This window comes from Centrocercus urophasianus, unplaced genomic scaffold, assembly GCF_019232065.1.
Source record: "Centrocercus urophasianus isolate 14NV4802_14NV808 unplaced genomic scaffold, USGS_Curo_1.0 seq_15, whole genome shotgun sequence".
In the NCBI taxonomy this organism is placed as follows: domain Eukaryota; kingdom Metazoa; phylum Chordata; class Aves; order Galliformes; family Phasianidae; genus Centrocercus; species Centrocercus urophasianus.
Genome location: NW_024884697.1, coordinates 47,397,844 through 47,418,054, shown reverse-complemented (window position 1 = coordinate 47,418,054; position 20,211 = coordinate 47,397,844). Strand labels below are relative to the sequence as shown.

The 20,211-nt window shown below is 45.1% G+C and overlaps 3 protein-coding genes across 6 annotated transcripts in view; 2 read left to right on the top strand and 1 right to left on the bottom strand.

Annotated features, from left to right (window-relative positions):
- Positions 1 to 42: 42 nt before the first annotated feature.
- Positions 43 to 13,285, top strand: XRCC6 (X-ray repair cross complementing 6). Its single transcript, XM_042816321.1, has 12 exons — positions 43 to 219; positions 316 to 431; positions 582 to 720; positions 3,264 to 3,518; positions 5,677 to 5,860; positions 7,214 to 7,400; positions 8,622 to 8,790; positions 9,362 to 9,523; positions 9,779 to 9,908; positions 11,118 to 11,218; positions 12,136 to 12,249; positions 12,810 to 13,285. Exons 1-12 carry the CDS (start codon positions 129 to 131, stop codon positions 13,004 to 13,006), a joined length of 1,845 nt encoding a protein of 614 aa, XP_042672255.1. The 5' UTR covers positions 43 to 128; the 3' UTR covers positions 13,007 to 13,285.
- A 2,344-nt stretch (positions 13,286 to 15,629) lies between these two features.
- Positions 15,630 to 18,299, bottom strand: SNU13 (small nuclear ribonucleoprotein 13). Its single transcript, XM_042815841.1, has 3 exons — positions 18,217 to 18,299; positions 17,521 to 17,641; positions 15,630 to 16,573 (listed from the first exon to the last, which is right to left on the bottom strand). Exons 1-3 carry the CDS (start codon positions 18,217 to 18,219, stop codon positions 16,311 to 16,313), a joined length of 387 nt encoding a protein of 128 aa, XP_042671775.1. The 5' UTR covers positions 18,220 to 18,299; the 3' UTR covers positions 15,630 to 16,310.
- Positions 18,300 to 18,396: 97 nt separating this feature from the next.
- The window catches only part of MEI1 (meiotic double-stranded break formation protein 1), a 36,789-nt gene continuing 34,974 nt past the window's right edge, over positions 18,397 to 20,211 (top strand). For all 4 annotated transcript variants that reach the window (XM_042815619.1, XM_042815617.1, XM_042815620.1 and 1 more), the window contains exons 1-2: positions 18,397 to 18,513; positions 18,663 to 18,786. In XM_042815619.1, coding sequence (XP_042671553.1) covers positions 18,397 to 18,513; positions 18,663 to 18,786 — 241 coding nt within the window. The remainder of the gene's footprint in view (positions 18,514 to 18,662; positions 18,787 to 20,211) is intronic.

The following is a 20,211-nucleotide window of genomic DNA, read 5'->3' as shown; positions in this document are numbered from 1 at the left end:
CACCTCGTCATTGGCCAGAGTGGCGGAGGGAAGCGGGGATTTCAGATGAGTGACGGTCCGCGGCAAGCGGCGCGTGGCGACGGAGGTTGAGGAAGCTTTGAGCAGCGGTTCCTTCGGCGGCCGTGGCCATGGCCGACTGGGTGTCCTATTATCGTGGCGACGGGCCGGACGAGGAGGAGGACGGCGAGCAGCAGGAGGAGGAGGGGCAGGAGGCTGTCGGTAAGATACCTTCCCCTCGGCCGAGGGCAGCTCGGGGCTGTGGTCCCTCAGTGGATGCCCGGCCGTTGACGCAGCTGCCTTTTCCCCTCAACGTAGCGGACCACAGGTTCTCCGGGCGGGACAGCTTGATTTTCTTGGTCGATGCCTCCAAGGCCATGTTCGAACCCTACGAGGATGAGGAGGCAGCCACTCCCTTTGACATGACCATGCAGGTGAGGAACGCAGGGTGGTTGTGGCTCCGAGAGCGGTCTGCCTTCAGCACGCAGGCTGCTCGTAGGAACTGCTGATTGCCAAAGGCAGCATTTTGTACTGTTACTGCCACTCGTTTTCTTCACGTTTTGACCCCTGTGCTTTCTTTTCAGTGCATCCGGAATGTGTACACCAGCAAAATTATTAGTAGTGACAAGGATCTGTTGAGTGTTGTGTTCTATGGCACGGAGAACAACAAGAACTCTGCAGACTTCAAGCACGTCTATGTCCTTCAGGAGCTGGACAATCCAGGTAGAGGAGTAAAGGGTATGAAGATTTGCGTGAGGACATCTGTGTAGTGTTGCTAGTGACTGGCCTCTCTGAAAACAGCTGTCAAGTAAATGGAAAAGCTCTTGTTTCTGAGATGTGTTTTGAGAGGATGGGAAGCTGCACTGAGGAGAGTGACCTGGGGATGTTAGCTGACAGCCATCTGAACGTGAACCAGCAGTGTGCCCAGGTGGCCAAGAAGGCCAACGGCATCTCAGCTTGTATCAGCAATAGCACAGCCGGCAGGAGCAGGGAGGTGACTGTATCTCTGTACTCAGCTCTGGTGAGGCTGCACCTCAAGTGCTGTGTTCAGTTCTAGGCCCCTCACTACCAGAAAGACATGGAGGCCCTGGAGTGTGTCCAGAGAAGGGCAGCAGAGCTGTGAGGGGTCTGGAGAACAAGTCTGATGGGGAGCAGCTGAGGGAACTGGGGTTGTTGAGTCTGGAGGAGGCTCATTGCTCTCTATGACAACCAGAAAGGAGGTTGTAGTGAAGTGAGGCTGGCTTCTTCTTCCAGGTAACAGTGATAGGGTGAGAGGCAATGATCGTTCAAGTTGTCTATGAGGAAAAATCTGCTCTGAAAGAGCAGTGTTACAGTGGCACAGGCTGCCTGGGGAGGTGGTGAAGTCACTGTCCTTGGAGGTGTTCCAGAACTGTGAGGCTGTGGCACTGAGGACATGGTCAGTGGACATGGTGGGGATGGGCTTATGGATGGACTAGAGGATCTAGTGTTTTAAAACTTTAATGATTAAATGATTGAGTAATGTAGAGGAATTTTAAAAACATTGTGGGAGCTTAGCCTTTTCTGTTATACCTGGTTCTGATTCCCTTTCTATGTCTGTTTTGTTTTTTTTAATCTATTTTACTGTGGTCATCCTCTTGCTGTCTCTTAAAGAGGATCTCAGCAGAACTCTTGAAGACCCATCATGTGCTGGCCACACTTCAGAATAAGGCTCAGACTTGATAAGGCACCACAAATTACAACTAATGGAGAATATCAGAATCACAGAATGGCTGAGGTTAGAAGAGACCTCTGGAAGCCAACTTTATGGTGGGAAGCCCCTACCTTCAATCAGGGTCAGTTAGAACAGGTTGTATAATTCGTTAACTGGGTGTTCTTTCTCTTATTTTCATAACAAATTCTTGATATTTGCTCTTCCATTTTGTTAGGATTACACAGAATGTGCTTGTTAACAGGAGTGCCAGTTGATAAATTGGAGAAGATACCAGGGGGAGTGCAACAAAGACAAAGAGCTACAAATTCTGTGACAGCTGAGAGTCTTGTAGGGGAACTCTGTCAACTGGCTTTTAATAGCTGTCTGTATCTCTGGGGAGGTTTCATTTCATTTTCTTAATTAGGAGTTGCAAGCCAGTGTTCTTGCTCTCATTCTTTAGTAAGCCTGGGTTTCCTTGCAAGAACTGTGCCTTGTCCTGGTTTTGGAACTAATTGCAAGTGGGACTGACAAGACTGTCCTAGGTTCTTCTTCCTTCTTTGGCAGTATCTCAGGCTTCTCACTCATCCTTTTTCCTTCTCTTTCCCTGCTTGCCCTTTTTCTCTGCAATAGAGGTAGTAGCTTTGTCCTGCTTATAAAGATAGCTAATTTGAAAGGGAGATGTTGTGGAAAAGGAAATGTATTTGCTGTCATTGGAGAGATGTGTGCTCTGGAGAAGGGAGACATCATAGTTAGTTATTATGTAGTTATTATGAAAATTAATACTATTAATTAAAGGAAAGTTGAGCATGAAAATAGCAAATGCACAAACGACATTTTTGGGCGTGATTTCAAGATTGCTGTTGAATTTGAGTGAAGGATGAAGGATGCTGCTCTGCAGATTGCAGCAGCTGAAAAGTGAAAGCTTATCCTCTTTTGTAGAGTTGTAGAAGAAGGCAGGAGAATTACTTTCAGAGAAAAGTGGGTGGGAGAAGGAGTCATAGTTGGGCTGGAGTGATCCATAGGGGTTTCAAAAGGCCATTGGCACCTGCTCTGAACATTGCTGAAGCCCTCGTGGTTATCTGTGGGCTGAATCCAACGTCTGGAGTGATACTGCAGGCATGCAGTGCAAGGGAGCAGGAGAAATTCTCTCTCTCCCCAACCTGCCATGGAGATGCAGGATGTATTTCAGCCTTGTTGCTTTTTTGCTGGCGGCACAGCGTTCTGCCATTCCTCTGCAGTGGGTGCAACTGCTGTGTTCCCTGATGAGAACTTATTCTTTCAATGCAGAGGGTGCATGATACTTTGATTCTTGCATGTTTCCTGCAACAGAAGTGCCCCACATTTATGCTGGGGCACTTTGCATTCTCTTGGCCTTTGCAGGTGCTTTCAACTGATAACCAGCTTACAGTGTTGAAAATTAACACAGGGTATCTCAAACAGTTTTCTCAGACAGGCGGTAGAAAGGCACCACTGTAGAGCTGCAAAGGATGTTAATCAGATAACAGCTGCAGGAAACTCTCAGTGCTTCTTTAGAAGAGTTTGCAATACTTCTTTCAGAATTTCTGATGTTTGCAAATGCTATTATTTCCCATAGGTGCAAAGCGTATTCTAGAGCTGGACCAATACAGGGGAGATGAAGGACGAGTACTTTTCCATGAGTCCTTTGGCCACAATGCTGACTATTCACTGGGTGAAGCACTCTGGGCCTGCTCTAATCTCTTCAGCGATGTCCGAGTCAGACTGAGCCACAAAAGGATCATGCTTTTCACCAACGAGGATAACCCTCATGCCAATGATAGTGCTAAGGCCAAGCTGGCCAGGACCAGAGCTGGTGATCTGAGAGACACAGGTCAGTATTCTCCCCTTTAACTTAAGTTCTAATTACAGGCAGAATAGAAATGATGTGACTTTGCAGCAGGTATTAACTGCATTGCAAGGTTGTGCTGGAAAAAAAAAATTGTAAAGCATCAAAACTAAGGAAACTTTCTGATGCTTTCTATGAGGGCTGACTTCAAAAATAATGCCTTCTATTATGTTGGCCCACTATGTCAGAGGTGGATGTTGGTGCTGTGGTCTTAGAGGTTGAAGCTTCCCACAAATATTCTGTGGCATCTTGTTGCTGTGTGAGAGCAGAGGGGCAGTCTGACAAAATGGTGTGTGACATGGAGGTGCACGTGAAGAAAAGATGTGTCATTGAATTCCTCCATGTGGAAAAAAAGGCACCCATTGACATTTATCAACACTTGCAGAATGTTTATGGGGACCAAAGAGTGCATGTGAGCACAGTGTGGCAGTGGGTGGTGCGTTTTAGCAGTTGTGACAGCGACATGAAGGACAAGGCATGTTCCACACAGCCATGCACAGCTGTCACAGCACAAAATGAAGAGTGCCTCGATCATCTCACCCCTGTGAATCGTCAGATTACATCCGGGGAACTGTGGGCAGATCTGAGTATCAGCTTCAATGCATTGGAAACGGTGTTGCCAATGATGTTGGCAAAATCTGTGCCAGCTGGGTCCCATGAATGCTGACACAGGAGCAGAAGGAACATCATATGCAAGTATATCAAGGCCTGTTGAACCAATAGAGGCTGAACAGTTTCCTGTATTGCATCATTACTGGTGATGAGATGTGGTGTCACCACTACAAGCTGGAGTCAAAAAAGGCAGTCCATGGAGCAGCAACTTGTGGATTCACATAGAGGAAAAGGCTTAAGATATAGTCTTTAGCAGGTAAACTGTTGTGTGGTCTTTTGGGATGGGAAACTGGTGGTTCTTATGTATTTCTGGGAACTTGGACAATCAACTCTGATTGCTGCATCGTGTTGCTGACTAAGCTGAAAGCTCAAACTTCCAGAGTCAGACCAGAGGAGAAGACAGCCTTTCTCTTGCAACACAGTAATGCCAGGTCCCCTGGCAGTTTGAGGGCTGTGAAGCACATTTCAGTCTTGGCTTCAATACGAGTCAGTCTTGACTGAACTGTGCTACTACACCCACTGATTAGTCCAGATTTGGCACCTTCTGACTTCCATCTGTTCAGGCTGATGAAAGGTGGACTGTGTGGGCAACATTTTACTAGCAACAACCATCGTAGCAGCTGTGAAACAGTGGATTGTGCTGATGCAGATTTTTACGTGTGTGCATGCAGGCTCTTGTTCATTGCTGACAAAAATGCATAGTTTATGGTGGTGACTGTTGAAAAATAGTGTTTTATAGCTGAGAATTTGCTCTGTCAAATAGTGTAATTGTACTCTTTGTATCTGTTGTAACTTGCATGGAAATAAATGAGGCTTTACTTTTGGAGCAACCTTTGGAAACCAGGTTGGATGACTGGTTCCCAACTATGAACACTTATTTTCTAAGGCTGCTCTATTTTCACATCATAAATCAGAATTGGAGAAGTCCATGGGAAACAAACTGTACTTTATTTCATTGTTCCACCATTTTCCAGGTAGGGAATAATAACACTAGGAAGGGAAATAACAGCACCAAGTCAGTGCAAAAGGAAGATTGCTTTAATGATTGCACTTTGAATTAGCTGTAGAGCAACAGCCTGAGCTCGGAGACTGCAGAGCAAATGTTTCATTAGTTCAGCTGTGCAGCTGAGATACCCATTGTTTTTGGAATTTAGCATATGTTCTAGATGTAGAAACTGTAAGCATCCTTGATTCATTAGACCTTAACATTGGGAAAAGGGAATTGCTGCAGTTGTTTCTTCTCTCTCTGCCTGAAGTAGGGATATGTTTTATAGGAGCTGGTCAGAGCTGTTTCGTGCACAGTTGCCCAGATTCTCAATTAGGGAGGGAACATTTTCCATGCTGCATTACTTTGACTGAAGCTGAAGAAAGTCTTTTGCTTCTTTCCCTGGAAACTTCCCCATCTGGTGCAGATGGGGCAATTTGGAGCTTACTTTTGGTCAGACAAAGAGAACTGAGGAACATGCCAATGTAAAAACAAACAAACAAACAGCTTATGTGATCCTCCTCCTGTCTTTTGCTTTGTTTCTAGGTATTATCCTGGACTTGATGCACTTGAAGAAGCTCGGAGGGTTCGATATCTCTTTGTTCTACAGGGACATCATCAACGTAGCAGAGGATGAGGACCTTGGGATCCAGCCTGATGAGTCAGGGAAACTGGAGCATCTCATGAAGAAAGTACGAGCAAAGGAGACAAGGAAACGAGCTTTAGTCAGGTGTGTGCCTAGCTATTGTATGTCATTCAACAGAGGCCACTGATGTTATTTTTAGACTGCAGCTCACCACCTTCTTCTGGAATCATTGGCATCAGTGCTTAAATTTTTCAGTATTAATTCCTCACTTTGAGTTGGTGTTTCTTCTTAGCTTCCAAGGATATTTGGCCTTGGTGGATGACAAATTGAGAGTGAAGGTAGGCCTCTTTTTTTGCACTGTGTGAATCTCCTGTGTTAACCTTGGTCAGAAATTATCATCGTGAAAAATGACGCCGTTGCCAAAGTAAAACACTTGCGAAGAAGTCTGCAATGTATGGTATAAAATGTTCAGTTCATAGTGCAACCTGATTGAAATGAGGCTATGCTTACTCGTGTTAACTTAGGAAAAGTTGATCTCAGTGTGACTGGTAGGTATTTGTCCTATTATTTAACGGATTCATGTGGCCAGTATGTCTATGCACTTGGTATGGTTTCACACAGCCTTGATATTTCTGATCTCCTACTGAAAGATTAGAAGTGCTTACAGAGAGATTAAAGGGATCTTGACAAAGCGGATAGAAAGTATTTTTGGAACCACCCACTTCATAACAGTTGTTTTTTACCAATTGAATTCTGAACAGGTTGATGTGGGTTCACAGTAAATGAATGACCTTTGCAGCCTCATGTTTTTTAGAATATATGAAAAAAAGATCCAACTTAAGCTGTTGTCACTGGCATTGTCCTGTTTGCAACTTTATTTTCCTCTTCTGAGAACGTTCTGCAAGTTTTCTAATACCTGAGGAGGAAGAATCCTGTGCCAGTGATATCTTTGAGATGACAGCAAATAACATTCACTATAATCCACTATTCTGCACTCAGAACTTGAAGACTGCCTCCAATTTTAAACCTTTTCTTGTGAATTTTTCTCGAAGTTTGGATTTTTTATCATGGTATTGTTTGTCTTGATGGTGTTCTTTTGGGGAATTTTACTCTCTGCTGGAGCAGTTGTGTGAAATTAGAGGTCACGTTGTGTTAAGCAAAAGTGAGATAGATGCCCAACCATAAACTTGTGCTGTGCTCTACCTGGGTGTAGCTGCCCTTCCAAGTGAAAAATGTGGAAGAAATATGTTAAATTAACTGTGCTTAAATAGTCTTTATGACCAGAAATGATATAATTCCAAGAATGTTTATATGTGAGTGAAATGATGAAGCAAGTAATAACATGTTTCAGTTACGCCTATGATTTTTAGGAGGGGAAGAGAAAGGAGATTGGAGAAAATAAGTTATATGGGAAGATGATTTTTTTTTTTTTTTTTTTTTTTGGCAAAAGTGATCCTTCAGAAGTCTCAAGTCTGCATTCTGCTTCTTTTTACACAGGTTAAATCTGTATTTGAACAAAGATCTGTCTTTCTCTGTTGGTGTTTACAACCTTATTCAAAGAGCTTACAAGCCATATCCAGTGAAACTTTATCGGGAAACGAATGAACCTGTTAAAACAAAAACAAGGGTGTTTAATGGAAAAACGGGCAGCTTGCTTCTGCCTAGTGATACAAAAAGGGCTCAGGTAATGTACTGGTTGTGTGCCTTCTCACTCTGTGATTTTGGGGTGGTGGCGGTGGGGAGGAGCTCAGCCTTTTACTGCTTTTGTTTATCTTTCACTTTCGGGATGAGATAGGGGAGTATTTACATCTGTGTGCTCTTTGGGTTAGTGCAGTCTTTGGTAAGTTGTGCAGAGAGAGAGTGGGGTGTTTCTCTGGTGTGATACTCAAGGGAAAGCAGAGCTGCTGGTGGTAGCGTGTTCAGGAGCACAGGTGATTTCTTTGTGTAAGGCAGAATTGGTTGTCAGAGCCTAACCTTGTACTGCACAGCTGGTAGTATCTCTTGAGTCATTAGGAACACATTTTGACCACTTTATTAAACATGCAAATGTTTAGTAAAATCACAGAGGGGTTGCTCTTTACCACAGTAGCTTTATTCTTTGGTTTTTTTTATTCTTTGCTTTGTCTTCCTGCTTGATAGTTTGTCTGATGTAGATTGAATGCTTTTTCCTCTCTGCTCGGGCACAGCCTTACTTCAAAATAGAATAGTCAGTTGCTAAATGTATTGGCACAAGTACACTTTGTTTCCTTCCATGCAAAAGCCTCATGAAATTGTACTCTAAGATTGACTGTTATTTTTATTTATACTGAACAGTAATTTTTTGAAATAAAATACAGTTGAGCAGAGAGCTGTGCTGTAAGACCTCACATGTCTAACTTCTGGAGGTTGACTATAATATGTTTTCATTTTAATGATGCATGAATGATGCTTCAAAAGCATTGCTTTTTGGTCTCTGTTTCTGCCAGGAATGAGTAGCTGATGTTCATCTGCTAAAGCAAGTTTAGAGCCATGGTTTGGACAGGATCTCTGGAAGTATCTGCTCCAACAGTGCAGAGCAAAACTCACAGAACTGCATCAGGTCATTCAGGGCTTGTTTGGGCCAGCTCTGAGTAACTGCAAGGATGAGATGTGACAGTCTCTCTGTGCCAGGGCTCAACCACTGCCTTAGGAAATTGCATTTTCCTAATATTCAGTCCAAATTTCCCCTGGGACAGTGGTTGCAGACTATGACCAGCAATTTTAAGTGTGCCCTGATGAGGAGAATTCGCCCTGTCTTGCCTATAACCACCTTTCCGCCTTTCGTAGTGGAAGACAGCAACTGCCTCCCCTTCTTTACCTGCCTCATCCAGCTTTTCTTCTGCTGGCATCAGTACTACCTGTTCTTCTCTGTCTCCTTCTAATTTAGACATATGGAAATCGCCAGATTGTGATGGAGAAAGAGGAAACTGAAGAAGTGAAACGGTTTGATTCTCCGGGCTTGTTTCTGATTGGCTTCAAACCACTTTCGATGCTAAAACAGCACCACCATATCAGGCCCTCCCAGTTCATGTATCCTGAAGAGTCCCTAGTAACTGGTAAGCAAAGGTAGCAAGAGAAGATTCACACCTTGCATTAGGGTAACCACCTGTCCCATAAATTATTGGGGTGGTGACCACTGAGTGTAAAATCTTTGTCTAACTTAAGAACATGCTAATATTAAAATGTATAGAAATAAGCGTTACTGCCCCTCTCAGTTGCAGTTAATTTTTGTTTTCTTCAGCAGAGGAGAGCTGACTGGGCAGGGAAGAATATTGCAGTCTGAATTATTAATTTGTTGCTTTTGGAAAAGGTCCTACAGTGTGCTGCTATTCCTGTGTCCCACCATACCAGAGAGATGCTTTGGAGATACGTGTTTCCAGTTTTCAACCTTACTTCATTTCTCAAGCGTTAGTGATTTTAGTTCTTTGCCCAGAACTCACACAGTTCTGGTCAGGAAAGATAATAGCATTGTAGAGTTTTCCACCTTCTAATAGTTGTTTTTTTAACATCTGAAATAGTGCGAGTATTGCAAAGAAGTCACAGCATCAAATCTGTAATGTCTGGGGTTACATTCTAGAACAAAGGAGCAAATCTGTCAATCTGACCAGTGCAGTCTTTACTTTGCAGGCAGTACAACTCTGTTTAATGCCTTATTGATGAAATGCTTGGAGAAGGAGGTGATGGCACTGTGCAGATACATCGCCCGCCGGAATACTCCCCCTCGCTTTGTGGCCCTGGTTCCTCAGGAGGAAGAGGTGGATGAGCAGAAAGTGCAGATAGCTCCTCCAGGTATGAGAAGAGATGTTGCCTTTCCCTGCTTTGTTGGGTGCAGTCAGCATCACATTTGCTATGTTCAAGTACTTTGAACCTTTGTACCTTGTAGGTACTGGGAGGTATTATTGATTGCTGCTGCTTAGGCAAAATAGCAAGCTGGTCTGGGGAGTCATCAGACCTATCTGATAATCTTGCTTTTTCCCCTAAATTCTGATTTTGAGGCCGTGGTTCTGCGTAACTATTCTCTTGCTCTCTCTCTGTCCTGTGTAGGTTTCCACATCATTTTCCTACCATATGCAGACGATAAACGGAACGTTGATTTTACAGAAAAGGTACCAGCCAATCGAGAACAGGTGGACAAAATGAAGGAGATCGTTCAAAAACTCCGCTTCAAATACAGGTACATGCAGATCAACAGTGTGTGGGATGCACGTGGGGAAGAAAGCTCAACACTATTGCTTTCTCCACTGCACACATTTTTCAGACATATTGTCCACAAGATGAGATTTTGATGCATGCATTGACTAAATAGCTTTCATTGGGATGTTGCTTCTTAGCTACTAATTTAATAGGCTCTGGCATTCTTCAGCAGGTCTACAGTAAATGTTCTAGGAAGCCATAGTTATAAATACATTGATTGGAAAACAGTCAAGTGCTTAATGATCCATACTTGGCGACCAAGCTGAGTGCCGTAAAGGTTGTGGTTGCAATAGATGTAAGACTTTGAAGTGGTCTTTAGCTTTGATCTGGATTCTGTTCCATGATGTGGTCAGGCATCATTGTGTGAGTATTTTTGTTCTTTTTAAATATTAGGGATGTGTCAATTATAAGTTTAGGTAACTCATCAAGCCTTGCTCCTCCATTTCACATTGCAGTGTCCTGCATATTGGAGCTACATGTACTTTTTTACTCAAGGGCTTTTGATATACCTTGTCTCCCAAACACAAATGTGTCCCTTACCTCACAGTGTCATTGCTGCAGGCACACACATAAAATGCATTCAGTGAGGAAACTTTCAAGAGTCAATGATTTGCACAAGCGAATTGCTTCCCTCTGCATTAGCCTTGTGCAAATTTATTTCTCTATCATTCTGAAATGACCAGGCATCATGTGCTTTATGTAGCATGTTCTGGAATTTTTCATAGTATTGCTCTTGTTCTCTGGGTTGTTGTAATTTGTTGCAGATGTCACATTTTAATGGTCCAATCTATTGCAGATCAGGCCTGGATCTTTCAAATGAGTGTGTGCTAGAGAGAATAGCTGGGCCTTTTTTGTCATAACCAGGATAAATTTCAGGAGGGGGACTTTTATGGGACACTAAAATAAGTGGGACATAAAAAATCGTATATAAAAAGCACGGTAGTGCAGAATGCCAGTCTCTCTGTTTATCTCACATGGCTTTCTAAGTCTCCCACAGCTACCTAACACATTTGGTACATGACAGGATGGTGACTCAGCAGGTAAACTGAAAAGAGGATAAGTGATTCTTCTGGTGAGGTGGATTGATTTGTGGGAAAGAGGGAAGTTTGATTTTGAAATAGGCTGGTGGCAGATCTTATGTCTTAGCTTCCTGGCAGCACGCACTGAAAATCTGACGGATTCTTGACAGGACTGACAGCTTTGAGAACCCAGTTTTGCAGCAGCACTTCAGGAATCTGGAGGCGTTGGCGCTGGATATGCTGGAACCAGAACAAGCTGAGGATCTTACAAGTGAGAATTACTGGTAGATGTGGGGGGAGGTGGGTTTGAGGACTCCTGACTTTGTCTATTCTAAGTCAGAGTTTTGGTGCTACAAAACCAAATGCCTTTTAAAAGAATGTTTTAGTGGTGTCGTTTTCCAAGATGCAGAATTGTGGATGTTTCCGTAACGAAATGCAGAAACCTTTGTTTCTTATGCTGCTGGCAAAAAGGAGAAAGGAAAAATTTTCACTTTACACTCCAAAATTGAAATTTAATTCCCCTCCCTTTCCCCCACCTTTTTTTTTCTTTTTTGACGACAAACATTTTCTCTGCAATTCCTGTCTTCTAGAGTCTAATAGTATTCCAGGCAGAGCTTACAGAATTATTCTGCCAGGAGGCAGTGTTGCCACCTGGTGGCTGTGACAATTTCTCAGAACATCCATCAAAGGCCACAAACCTACTCCTGAGGGAAAGGTTTTATTTGGTTTGGTTTTAAATTTTGTTCTAATCTAATCTAGGAATAGTGTTAGAGAAGCTACTTGTTTCATATGAAGTGATATCTAACAAATGATCTGGGACCCTCTGCTAGATATTGTACAAATACATGACAGAAACAAGTTCTGCCTCAAACTGTAACCTTAGGTAATAAACTGTTGCATTTTAAACGTCTGAGATTAGACCTAGCTCACAGTGCCACCAACGAGGAGATCTTCTCTGTCACTCCTACCATCCCCGTGTATATATTTAACAGTTCAGGGATATGTGTGTATGTATAACACAAATCCTTGATGTTATCAAGAGCTGTGAATTTCTCATTTGTGATTATCGTAACAAAGCTCTTTGCATTCTGCATGCTTGCAAGATGCTGGCATGGTAGCTTTTACAGAAGCAAAGTTGTATCAGGCAATTTGCTTTTCTTGAGGGGACAAATCTTTCTCTTTTGCCAGTGCCAAAGACTGAAGAGATGAGCCGCAGGCTGGGCAACCTGGTGGAGGAGTTCAAGCAGCTGGTTTATCCTCCTGACTACAACCCTGAAGGGAAAGCTGCAAAGCGAAAACAAGGCAAGTAATGACAGTGCAGATGCACAGCACGGTGTCTGTGGTATTTTCAGTTGAGGCTTCTGCATTTTCGTTTTTCAGTGATTCACAGGGAGCAGAGAATACTGTGGTATCAAGCTGGAGAACTGCTAGAATGAGAAACTGCCTAGTGAAAACCCAGAGTGGTATAAAAGGAATTAATGCCTTCAGTCTGTATGTTGGGTGAGGAAGCAGACATTTATGCATGGACAATTTTGCAAGTCCAAAATGACCATTTTGGGGGATAAGTAATGCTCAGGTCTAACTGTGATTTGGGAATGTGCAAAATTGTGCATAAAGCAGGAGTGTCAGCTGAATTCCCTATGTGAACACAGAGTTTTGTACTTGAGTTTGAGATCACTGCTATAAGTGAAATACTGTATAGTTTACATATTGACACCTACTGTAGAAAAAACACTGAGTATGTAGATGGCCATTAAAATATCATTCTAATGGCTGTTAACTTGGTATGTATAAGAAATGCTGATGTCTTTCAATTGTGAAAATTTTAAAAAATCTTGGTGGTTTAAAATTTCTCTTTCCAGCTGGTGATGGTCAAGCAGAAAAGAGGCCCAAGACAGAAATCTCAGAAGATTCCCTGAGGAGTTACGTGCAGAATGGCACTCTGGGCAAGCTCACTGTCTCTGCTCTGAAGGATACATGCAGGCATTACAGGCTGAGGAGCGGGGGGAAGAAGCAGGAGCTCATAGATGCACTGACTGAATACTTCAGTGGGCGCTAAGCAGGAATGGAAGGCCATGGTTGACTTCCACTTGCTTAAAGTTGCGGTTGTTGTACTTGACTTCTGAGTTTGCTTAATCTTGCCACAGAGGAGGAGGCCAATGGTTGCTGAATCTAGCACTGGAGAAACTTCTGGCTTGTAGTTTCTAAGCATTTCTGCAAACTCAGATACTGTTCACAGTAGCAGAATTAAATGTCCTGCTAACTCAGGTTGCACACAGATCACGGTTGTGCCTTTCTGGTTTCTTAATAAAGTTATTTTGGACTTTTTTCTTTGCAACACCAACTGTACCATCTTTTCATCACAAAGACAGCAAAATTCACTTAAATAAGAAAGCAAATAATTTGTGTGACACCACATGAACACATGCAGCAGATCAAGTCTGTCTGCCAACAGAGCATGTAACCACAGTGGTTTACTTTGCTGCCAGCATCAGTGCTTGTAATCAAATTGTGTTCTTTTTCTCCCATCAGTGTTAAAAGATTACTAGCAGATCACAAAAGAGAGAACCATTACTAGTGATCAGGAGCCAATCCTTTGGGCAGAACAGCAGTACTTCATAGAGCTGCTCAGCCAGGTCTTCATTTTTTAAATGGTAAAGAAGAAAAAAGTCATGTGTTCTGTGGAAAACTGCAAGCACTTATCCAAGCTAAATTACTGAGATGGTATAGTGCTTTTCCGCCTCTGTAGTAAGTGTGAGTCAGAGTATTATACAAGTTCCTGTGCCAAAACCTGTGCCCAAAAGTAGCAGACTGTGGAGAGTAGCCCTTGTTTGTTACTCAGAGTGTTTTTAAAATCATACTGATGAAGCTGCATGTGGGGTTGTACATCTTGTTCTTTAAACTTTCACCCTTGGGATGTCCCACCTGCATTGCAGCGCAAGATGAGTTAAAATGATAACTTTGTGGCTAGTTGTTTAGCTGACCTGTAACTTAGCACTGAACGCAGCCGTGGAATACATGAGTTATTTTGGTCTGCATGGTGTTTGCATTCAGCAGATTCCTGTTTGGCACACTCCATTAGGAAACTTATTGAAGAGTTAAGTTGTAAATTAAGGTCATGGCTGTGCTGTGAGTGCAGAATATGTATTGGGAGCCAGCTGAAAGCAGCCTGAGAACTGCGACCACTCTAGCTGTACCACTACACTGCCCACTTCCACCCGCAGTGCTTCAAAAGAGCAGCTAACATACTGAGCCCTGCAGACTGAAACTCATGTCTTACTTTCAATCTGCTTACATTATGATAGGTATTAAAAATGTCTAAGCAATAAATTCCTTTTTGCCCCTAGGTGGAGAAGTTACTGTAAATGCTTGTCTTAGCAAGGCCTGAATTGAGTGCAATATAATAATGAGACTACCTTAATTTTGTGAGTTTTCCTATCCTGGATGCCCTTGTTAACTTCTGTCTTGGCTTGCTAACCCCCAGGCACATTATGTTCCAGGCTTTAGATAATTACGTTTCTTCTAGGTTATTACACCTCCCTTTCTTCTTTTTAAGGCAGGCTATTGCATTAAACATAAGTTTACCAGGGTTGGCGTTGGAAGGCTTCAAAGCAGAAAATTAGCTTTATTTACTCTGGAATCCTTTATTTCTGTTTCGTATGTGCGTTGTGTTACATTAGCTGTCTTGGCACGGTACAGATAGGGCAAGCTGTGGTTTTAAATGACTAGCTCAGTGATCAGAACTGGTAGATGGAACAGCAGGCTTTCCAAAATTTGTACAAACAATAGGGCTCTGAGATCTTTGTATACACGACAGTAATATTCTTGCTAAGATGAATTTATCAGCCCTTTACAAAAAGATACAATAAGTCTTGTGTGAGCTGCTTTCATCTGCTTGAGATGTACTTAACAAAAGGTATGCAGTTGGTACCACTGTGAGAATGTTAACACAACTTATTTTCCCTTCTGTTGCTGCTGCTGACCTATTGGTCTTTCCACTCTAGTTTTCCTTTCTGCCTCAGAAAGGTGGGAGGCACAGCTGAGCTGGGCAGCCACACAAGGAGACAAAATGCTGGGGATAAGCTTCCAGCTGTTAAGTCCAGGCATCCTGCAAAAGACAAATTTGGTATGATCCACTCCAACGCAGAGGTTTACATTTCTGCTCAAAACAGAAATGGAATTTATAACACAACATGCACTGAACTACAGCTAGCTCCATAAAACTACCCCAGATCCAGAATGCTGGTGGAGCATTCATGCTTTTCAAGATCATGAAATTATGTATCGCCTTCTTGAGTCACGGGTTGTTTTATCTGAGAAATCACTTTGTCCACTGTTGTCCTGGCCATGACTTAAAGGGCTGATCTTCAGGCACGTAACTATAGTGCAGCAGCTTCTCTAAAAGCGTGAGATCATTTTTACAGTCATTGGCCAGATGTGCAGTACTTATCAGACACAGCGAGCTGCTCTCTATCCAAGAGTGAGTTTTATATTTAAATGTCTTAAGAAGCCCAAACTTTGCAGATCACTGTTGCAATCCATGCAAAGAAAACGGAGGGAATATTCATCTACTACACAACGATGGCCTTAAGGCAATCTCTGAGCAGTTCAGCTTCACAAGTAGGAACACTTCAGTTAGCAAGTGCTTTCCCGAGGGAATGACAATTCTGGACGTTCCTGTGTTTAGATTTGTCAGTAATTTTATTTTCTTTAAAAAAAAATCAGCATTTAAAAATAAGTGAAATTAGAGATTTCCCCTTGCGCACTGCCATACAATTTCAGCTCCCCATAACCTCTTAGAGAAGTCTCCTGCCTGATCTGAAGGGAGGGTTGTGCTATGTGTACTGATCCTGGCTCTACCAGCTGCTACACAGTAGCCACAGTCCTACGCTTGGTCTTTGCTGCTTCACTTCAAAGCAACAACTCCCGCAGCCCAAATACACGTGATGTGCTGCAGAACCAACACACCTTATTCCCCCATAGAGTAAACCATTCTGAAACAGAGAGATACACCTGTTAGAGGCTGAAGTATTAGGAAGCTAGTGGGTAGGTTACAAAAGTCCTGAGCAGACAGACGTGGAGATAGGCAGGGATTTTTTTTCTTTTAAACGTCAAGCAGTAAATACAGTTGTACTATCACTTTTCAAGAAGTAATACAAGAATGGGTGTTGGAGTGGAATAATAGAAAAAGGGAGGGGAGAAGAGGCAGAGACACTTTAAGAATTAAGCCACTATTAAACAAAAACGTGATTTTTTAAATGGAACACTGATATCAAAACTATAACGTCATCAACTAAAGCTAGACATGAATCCCCCCTGACTTCACCATTACCCATTCCACACACACTCAAACTCCTAGGTGCTCAGACCAACAGTCTCTCTATAGCTTGCTGTACAGACTGGATCTGAGGCTTTAGCTGCGATCCCTCCTTGATAGTGATGGAGCAGGCGATGACAGGCCGGGAAACCCCACACGCCCGGCCCAAGGCCTGCTTGGAGCGCACGAACACATAAGGAACGTTCTTGTCCTCGCAGAGAAGAGGGAGGTGCAGGATGATCTCCAAGGGTTCAGCATCGGCAGCCATCACAATGAACTCTGCTATTCCTCGGTTCAGTGTTTTGGTGGCTGTAAAAAGAAACTAAAACTAAGTCCAGGTTCCGTGAAACACATCGCATGAACAACATTAAGAGATGCTGAAGTCAGCATGAACAAGAAGGCAGGCCAAAGAAAACTGTTAGCTACAGGGCCATGTAATAGCACAGCTCCGAGTCCAGAATGAACAATTTGCAGTCAGTAGCGCACCCATGAGAGGAAGAAGGCTGACTCTTGAGTGCCAACAGCAGGTCCCAAGGAGGGACTATTCATAGGGTCACATCTAGGCTACTGCACCCAGCTCCACACCTTGAGAGATTCACAAAGGAGTGAGGCCAGCACAGGGCTAGCAGCTGGAGCACTCCGCAGATGAGACCAAGGGAGCTGGATCTGTGCAGACTGGAGAAAAACCAGCCAAGGTGGGTATGGAGGAGAATAACTGCTGCCTTGTGCCACTCCAAGGAGACTGCAGAAAGGATGGAGCCAGGCTATCCCCATGAGCACACAGTATAAAGGACAAGTCGCAGACTGTGACTGTTGCCTTGAGGAAATTCTGGGAACACGAGGGGAAAAAAATTCTGGCACGAAAGCAGTTTAAGCCACAGGAGACACTGTGGAATTTCCACACTTAAGAATTTTTTTTTTTCCTCAAATAAAGCTTAACCAGATGAAGCCCTGAGTAGCCTTGATCCAGCTGTGAAAGGTGCCATTCTCTGACTGCGCTACAGAGCTCCCCTCAAACCCCAGTTATCTTATGATTTTAAGCTGGCAAGACACCTGGTCATCCCAGTGCCGCATCACAAATGATCACAGCACATGTACCAGGAACACACTCCAAGCAGCTAGGAGGAGGAAAGAGGGGGACACTCGTGACAGCCAGAGCTATGAAAAATAATATTCACGGCTCACAGCTGGAGAAAAAACTATAATCTCCAGCCACAGCTTCCCACAGCATTCCCAGCACGCCTTGCTTGTCCCACCTTCATTGGCTCCTTTGCGTAGCTGCTTGTAGTTGCAGGACTGTTGCACGAGGTCCAGCAGCGTCTTGGTGAGCTGCGCGTCAGCCAGTGGATAAGCTTTGGGGTTCACCTCTGCCTCACTCTAGAAACAGGAGAAAGGAAAAGATGGGAGAGCAGTACATCAGGGGCAAAGAAGTTTGTTCCGAGGGACATTAGAAACGCAGCAAGTCCACCACGTGTAGTGCATCACATGTGGTTGAAAAAGAGCTCCAGGATCACCCAGTCCAACCTTCAGCCCACCCCCATCATGCCCAATGACCACGTCCCTCAGTGCCACATCCACACGGTTCTGGAACACCTCCCTGGTCGGTGACCCCCACCACCTCTCTGGGCAGCCTGTGCCACTGCAGCACCGCTCCTTCTGAAAAATGCTTCCTGATACCCAACCCGAATGTCCCCTGGCGCAACTTGAGGCAATCACCTCTCATCCTACAGCTACTACCCAGAAGAGGAGGCTGCCCGCCCGTCGCCACAACCTCTTTCAGGCACCTATGCATACGTATACCACGTATATCAGCCCACAACCCGCCCCTGGATGCCCCTCGGCGCAGCCCCACGCAGCGCGGCCCCCACGTGCTCCCCGCCCGCCCGCCTCCTGCCTGGGCATGGAAGCGGACCCTTCCCCGGACATCCCGCATCTCCCCCGGCCGCTCTCACCATGGCGGCGGTGGCGGCGGCGCGGTGCAGCTCTCAGCGCAGCGCGAGAACACCCGGGGCCCAACGCTCCTGCGCGCAGCGGGCCGCACGCCGCCGGAACTGAGGGCACGGCGGAGGGAAGAGGCGGGCCGGGCTTCACCGAGGGCCCTGCCCACCGCGCTCCCTAGCGGCCGTGGGGCGATGTCGGCGGGCTGCGAGCGGCTGCGCGACCGGCACGGCCCGCGGTGGACCCTGCCGTTCCGGCCGCCGCTTTGCCTCGCGTGCGCCGTGGAGACCTTGGGCGATGGCGGAGCCTCGGTGGGGCTTCCCCTTCCGTCTAAGCCTCGGTACCCCCAGCAGCCCGCTCCCGCCTTGAGGCAGGGACTCGGAGCACGCGGGGTGACGCTTTTTCTGCCGCCATAAGCGTTGGGGCGGGCCTGGCGCTAACGGTTGTCTTCCACCCGCAGCTGGTGCGGAAGAAGCACGCGCTGTCCCGTTTGCGCGATGCCCTGGCGTGGCAGGCGCTGCCGGTCGTCCAGCTGCTGGCTCCAGACGAGAGGGGCTGCCTCTGTCTGATAGGAACGCTCTTCGGTAAGAGCTCCCACGCGGCCTAACGCAGCACCAAGGAGTGCCCTTTGCGTAGGCTTGGGTTGGAAGGGACCTCAAATCCCAGCCCGGCTCAGGCTGCCCGGGGCCCCATCCAACCTATCATTGAATCTCCAGGGATGGGGCACCCACAGCTCTCTGGGCAGCTGTGCCAGCCCATCTCTGCCTTCTGAGTGACAATTTTACCTGACGTTTAGTCTACATTTCTCCGCTTTTAATTGAAAACTGTTCCACCTTGTCTTATAGCTATCCACCCATGTGAAAAATCAGTGCCCCGTCTGCTTGTAAGCTTCTTTGAAGTACTGGAAGGCCGCAATGAGGTCTCCCTGCAGCCTTCTCTTCTCCATACTGAACGAGCCCATCTCCCTCAGCCTGTCTTCATAGGAAAGGTGCTCCAGCCCTCTGTGCATCTTTATGACCTCCTCTGGCCCCACTCCAACAGCCCCACATCTTTCTTATGCAGAGGTGCCAGGTGTAGATGTGATACTCCAAGTGGGGCCTTACAAAGGCAGAGCAGAGGGGGACAATCACCTCATTCATCTTGCTGGCCACCCTTCTTTTGGTGCAGCCCAGGATACTGCTGGCCTTAGGAGCACGCTGCTGGTTCATGTCCAGCTTTTCGTCTATCAGGATTCCCAGATCCTTCTCCACAGAGCTGCTCTCAATGAGTTATTCTCCCAGTCTGTAAACATATCTGGGATTTCTCTGATGCAGGCTTCTCCACATTCAACTCCCCCCAAAAATGGCAGTAGACCACTGAAATACCCAATTCCATACTTCCGCCAATGTTCTCCTTAACATGTTGCTATTCCCCATGGAAAAGGGTCTGTCATTGCAAATAGAATAGGGCAATTAATTTCCCTCTTCCCCAGGGAGCAGACCTGGCATGCTAATAAAGCTCCCACAGCTTTCCTAAGCGTCTTGACAGATCTTTAAAGTCTTTACAGGGAACTGAGTGCTCTGGCTTATGACTCTTCCCAGAACACCCTCTGTTCTGGTCTCATGCCTCAGTGCTTTCTCATCTTGTGGCACTACATGAAGATCCACACAGAAATGGAAGCGTGAACTTAAAAAGGGTGTTACAGAAGTTAATATCAAATGGTACAGTATTTCTTTCCCCCACTGTCATTTTATATTTGTTGAAATCCCTCTAGCTGTAGGATTACAACACCTGTTTCTTCCTGGTGGGTCAGCCTCCCAGCAGAACACAGCGTTCAGAGAGATGCCAGAAAGTGGCTTCAGTCCCTTAGATCTCGAACATCCCTCACTGTTTCTGTTTGCACAGCAATGCTGTGGGCAAGGTCTTTGAAATATCTAAAATCCTGTCAGAGGAGAAATGATAGTGTAAATGAGGGAACGGTCAGACAGGAAGAGAAAGGTGGAGGGTATGAATGCAAATGCTTTCAAGGA

Coding starts and splice junctions, on each gene's coding strand:
- XRCC6 (XM_042816321.1), top strand. CDS start 129: ATGGCCGACTGGGTGTCCTATTATCGTGGCGACGGGCCGGACGAGGAG. Junction 220..315: donor GGAGGGGCAGGAGGCTGTCG/GTAAGATACCTT, acceptor CCCTCAACGTAG/CGGACCACAGGTTCTCCGGG. Junction 432..581: donor CCTTTGACATGACCATGCAG/GTGAGGAACGCA, acceptor CTTTCTTTTCAG/TGCATCCGGAATGTGTACAC.
- SNU13 (XM_042815841.1), bottom strand. Junction 16,574..17,520: donor ACGCAAAGGAGCCAATGAAG/GTGGGACAAGCA, acceptor TTCTTTTTACAG/CCACCAAAACACTGAACCGA.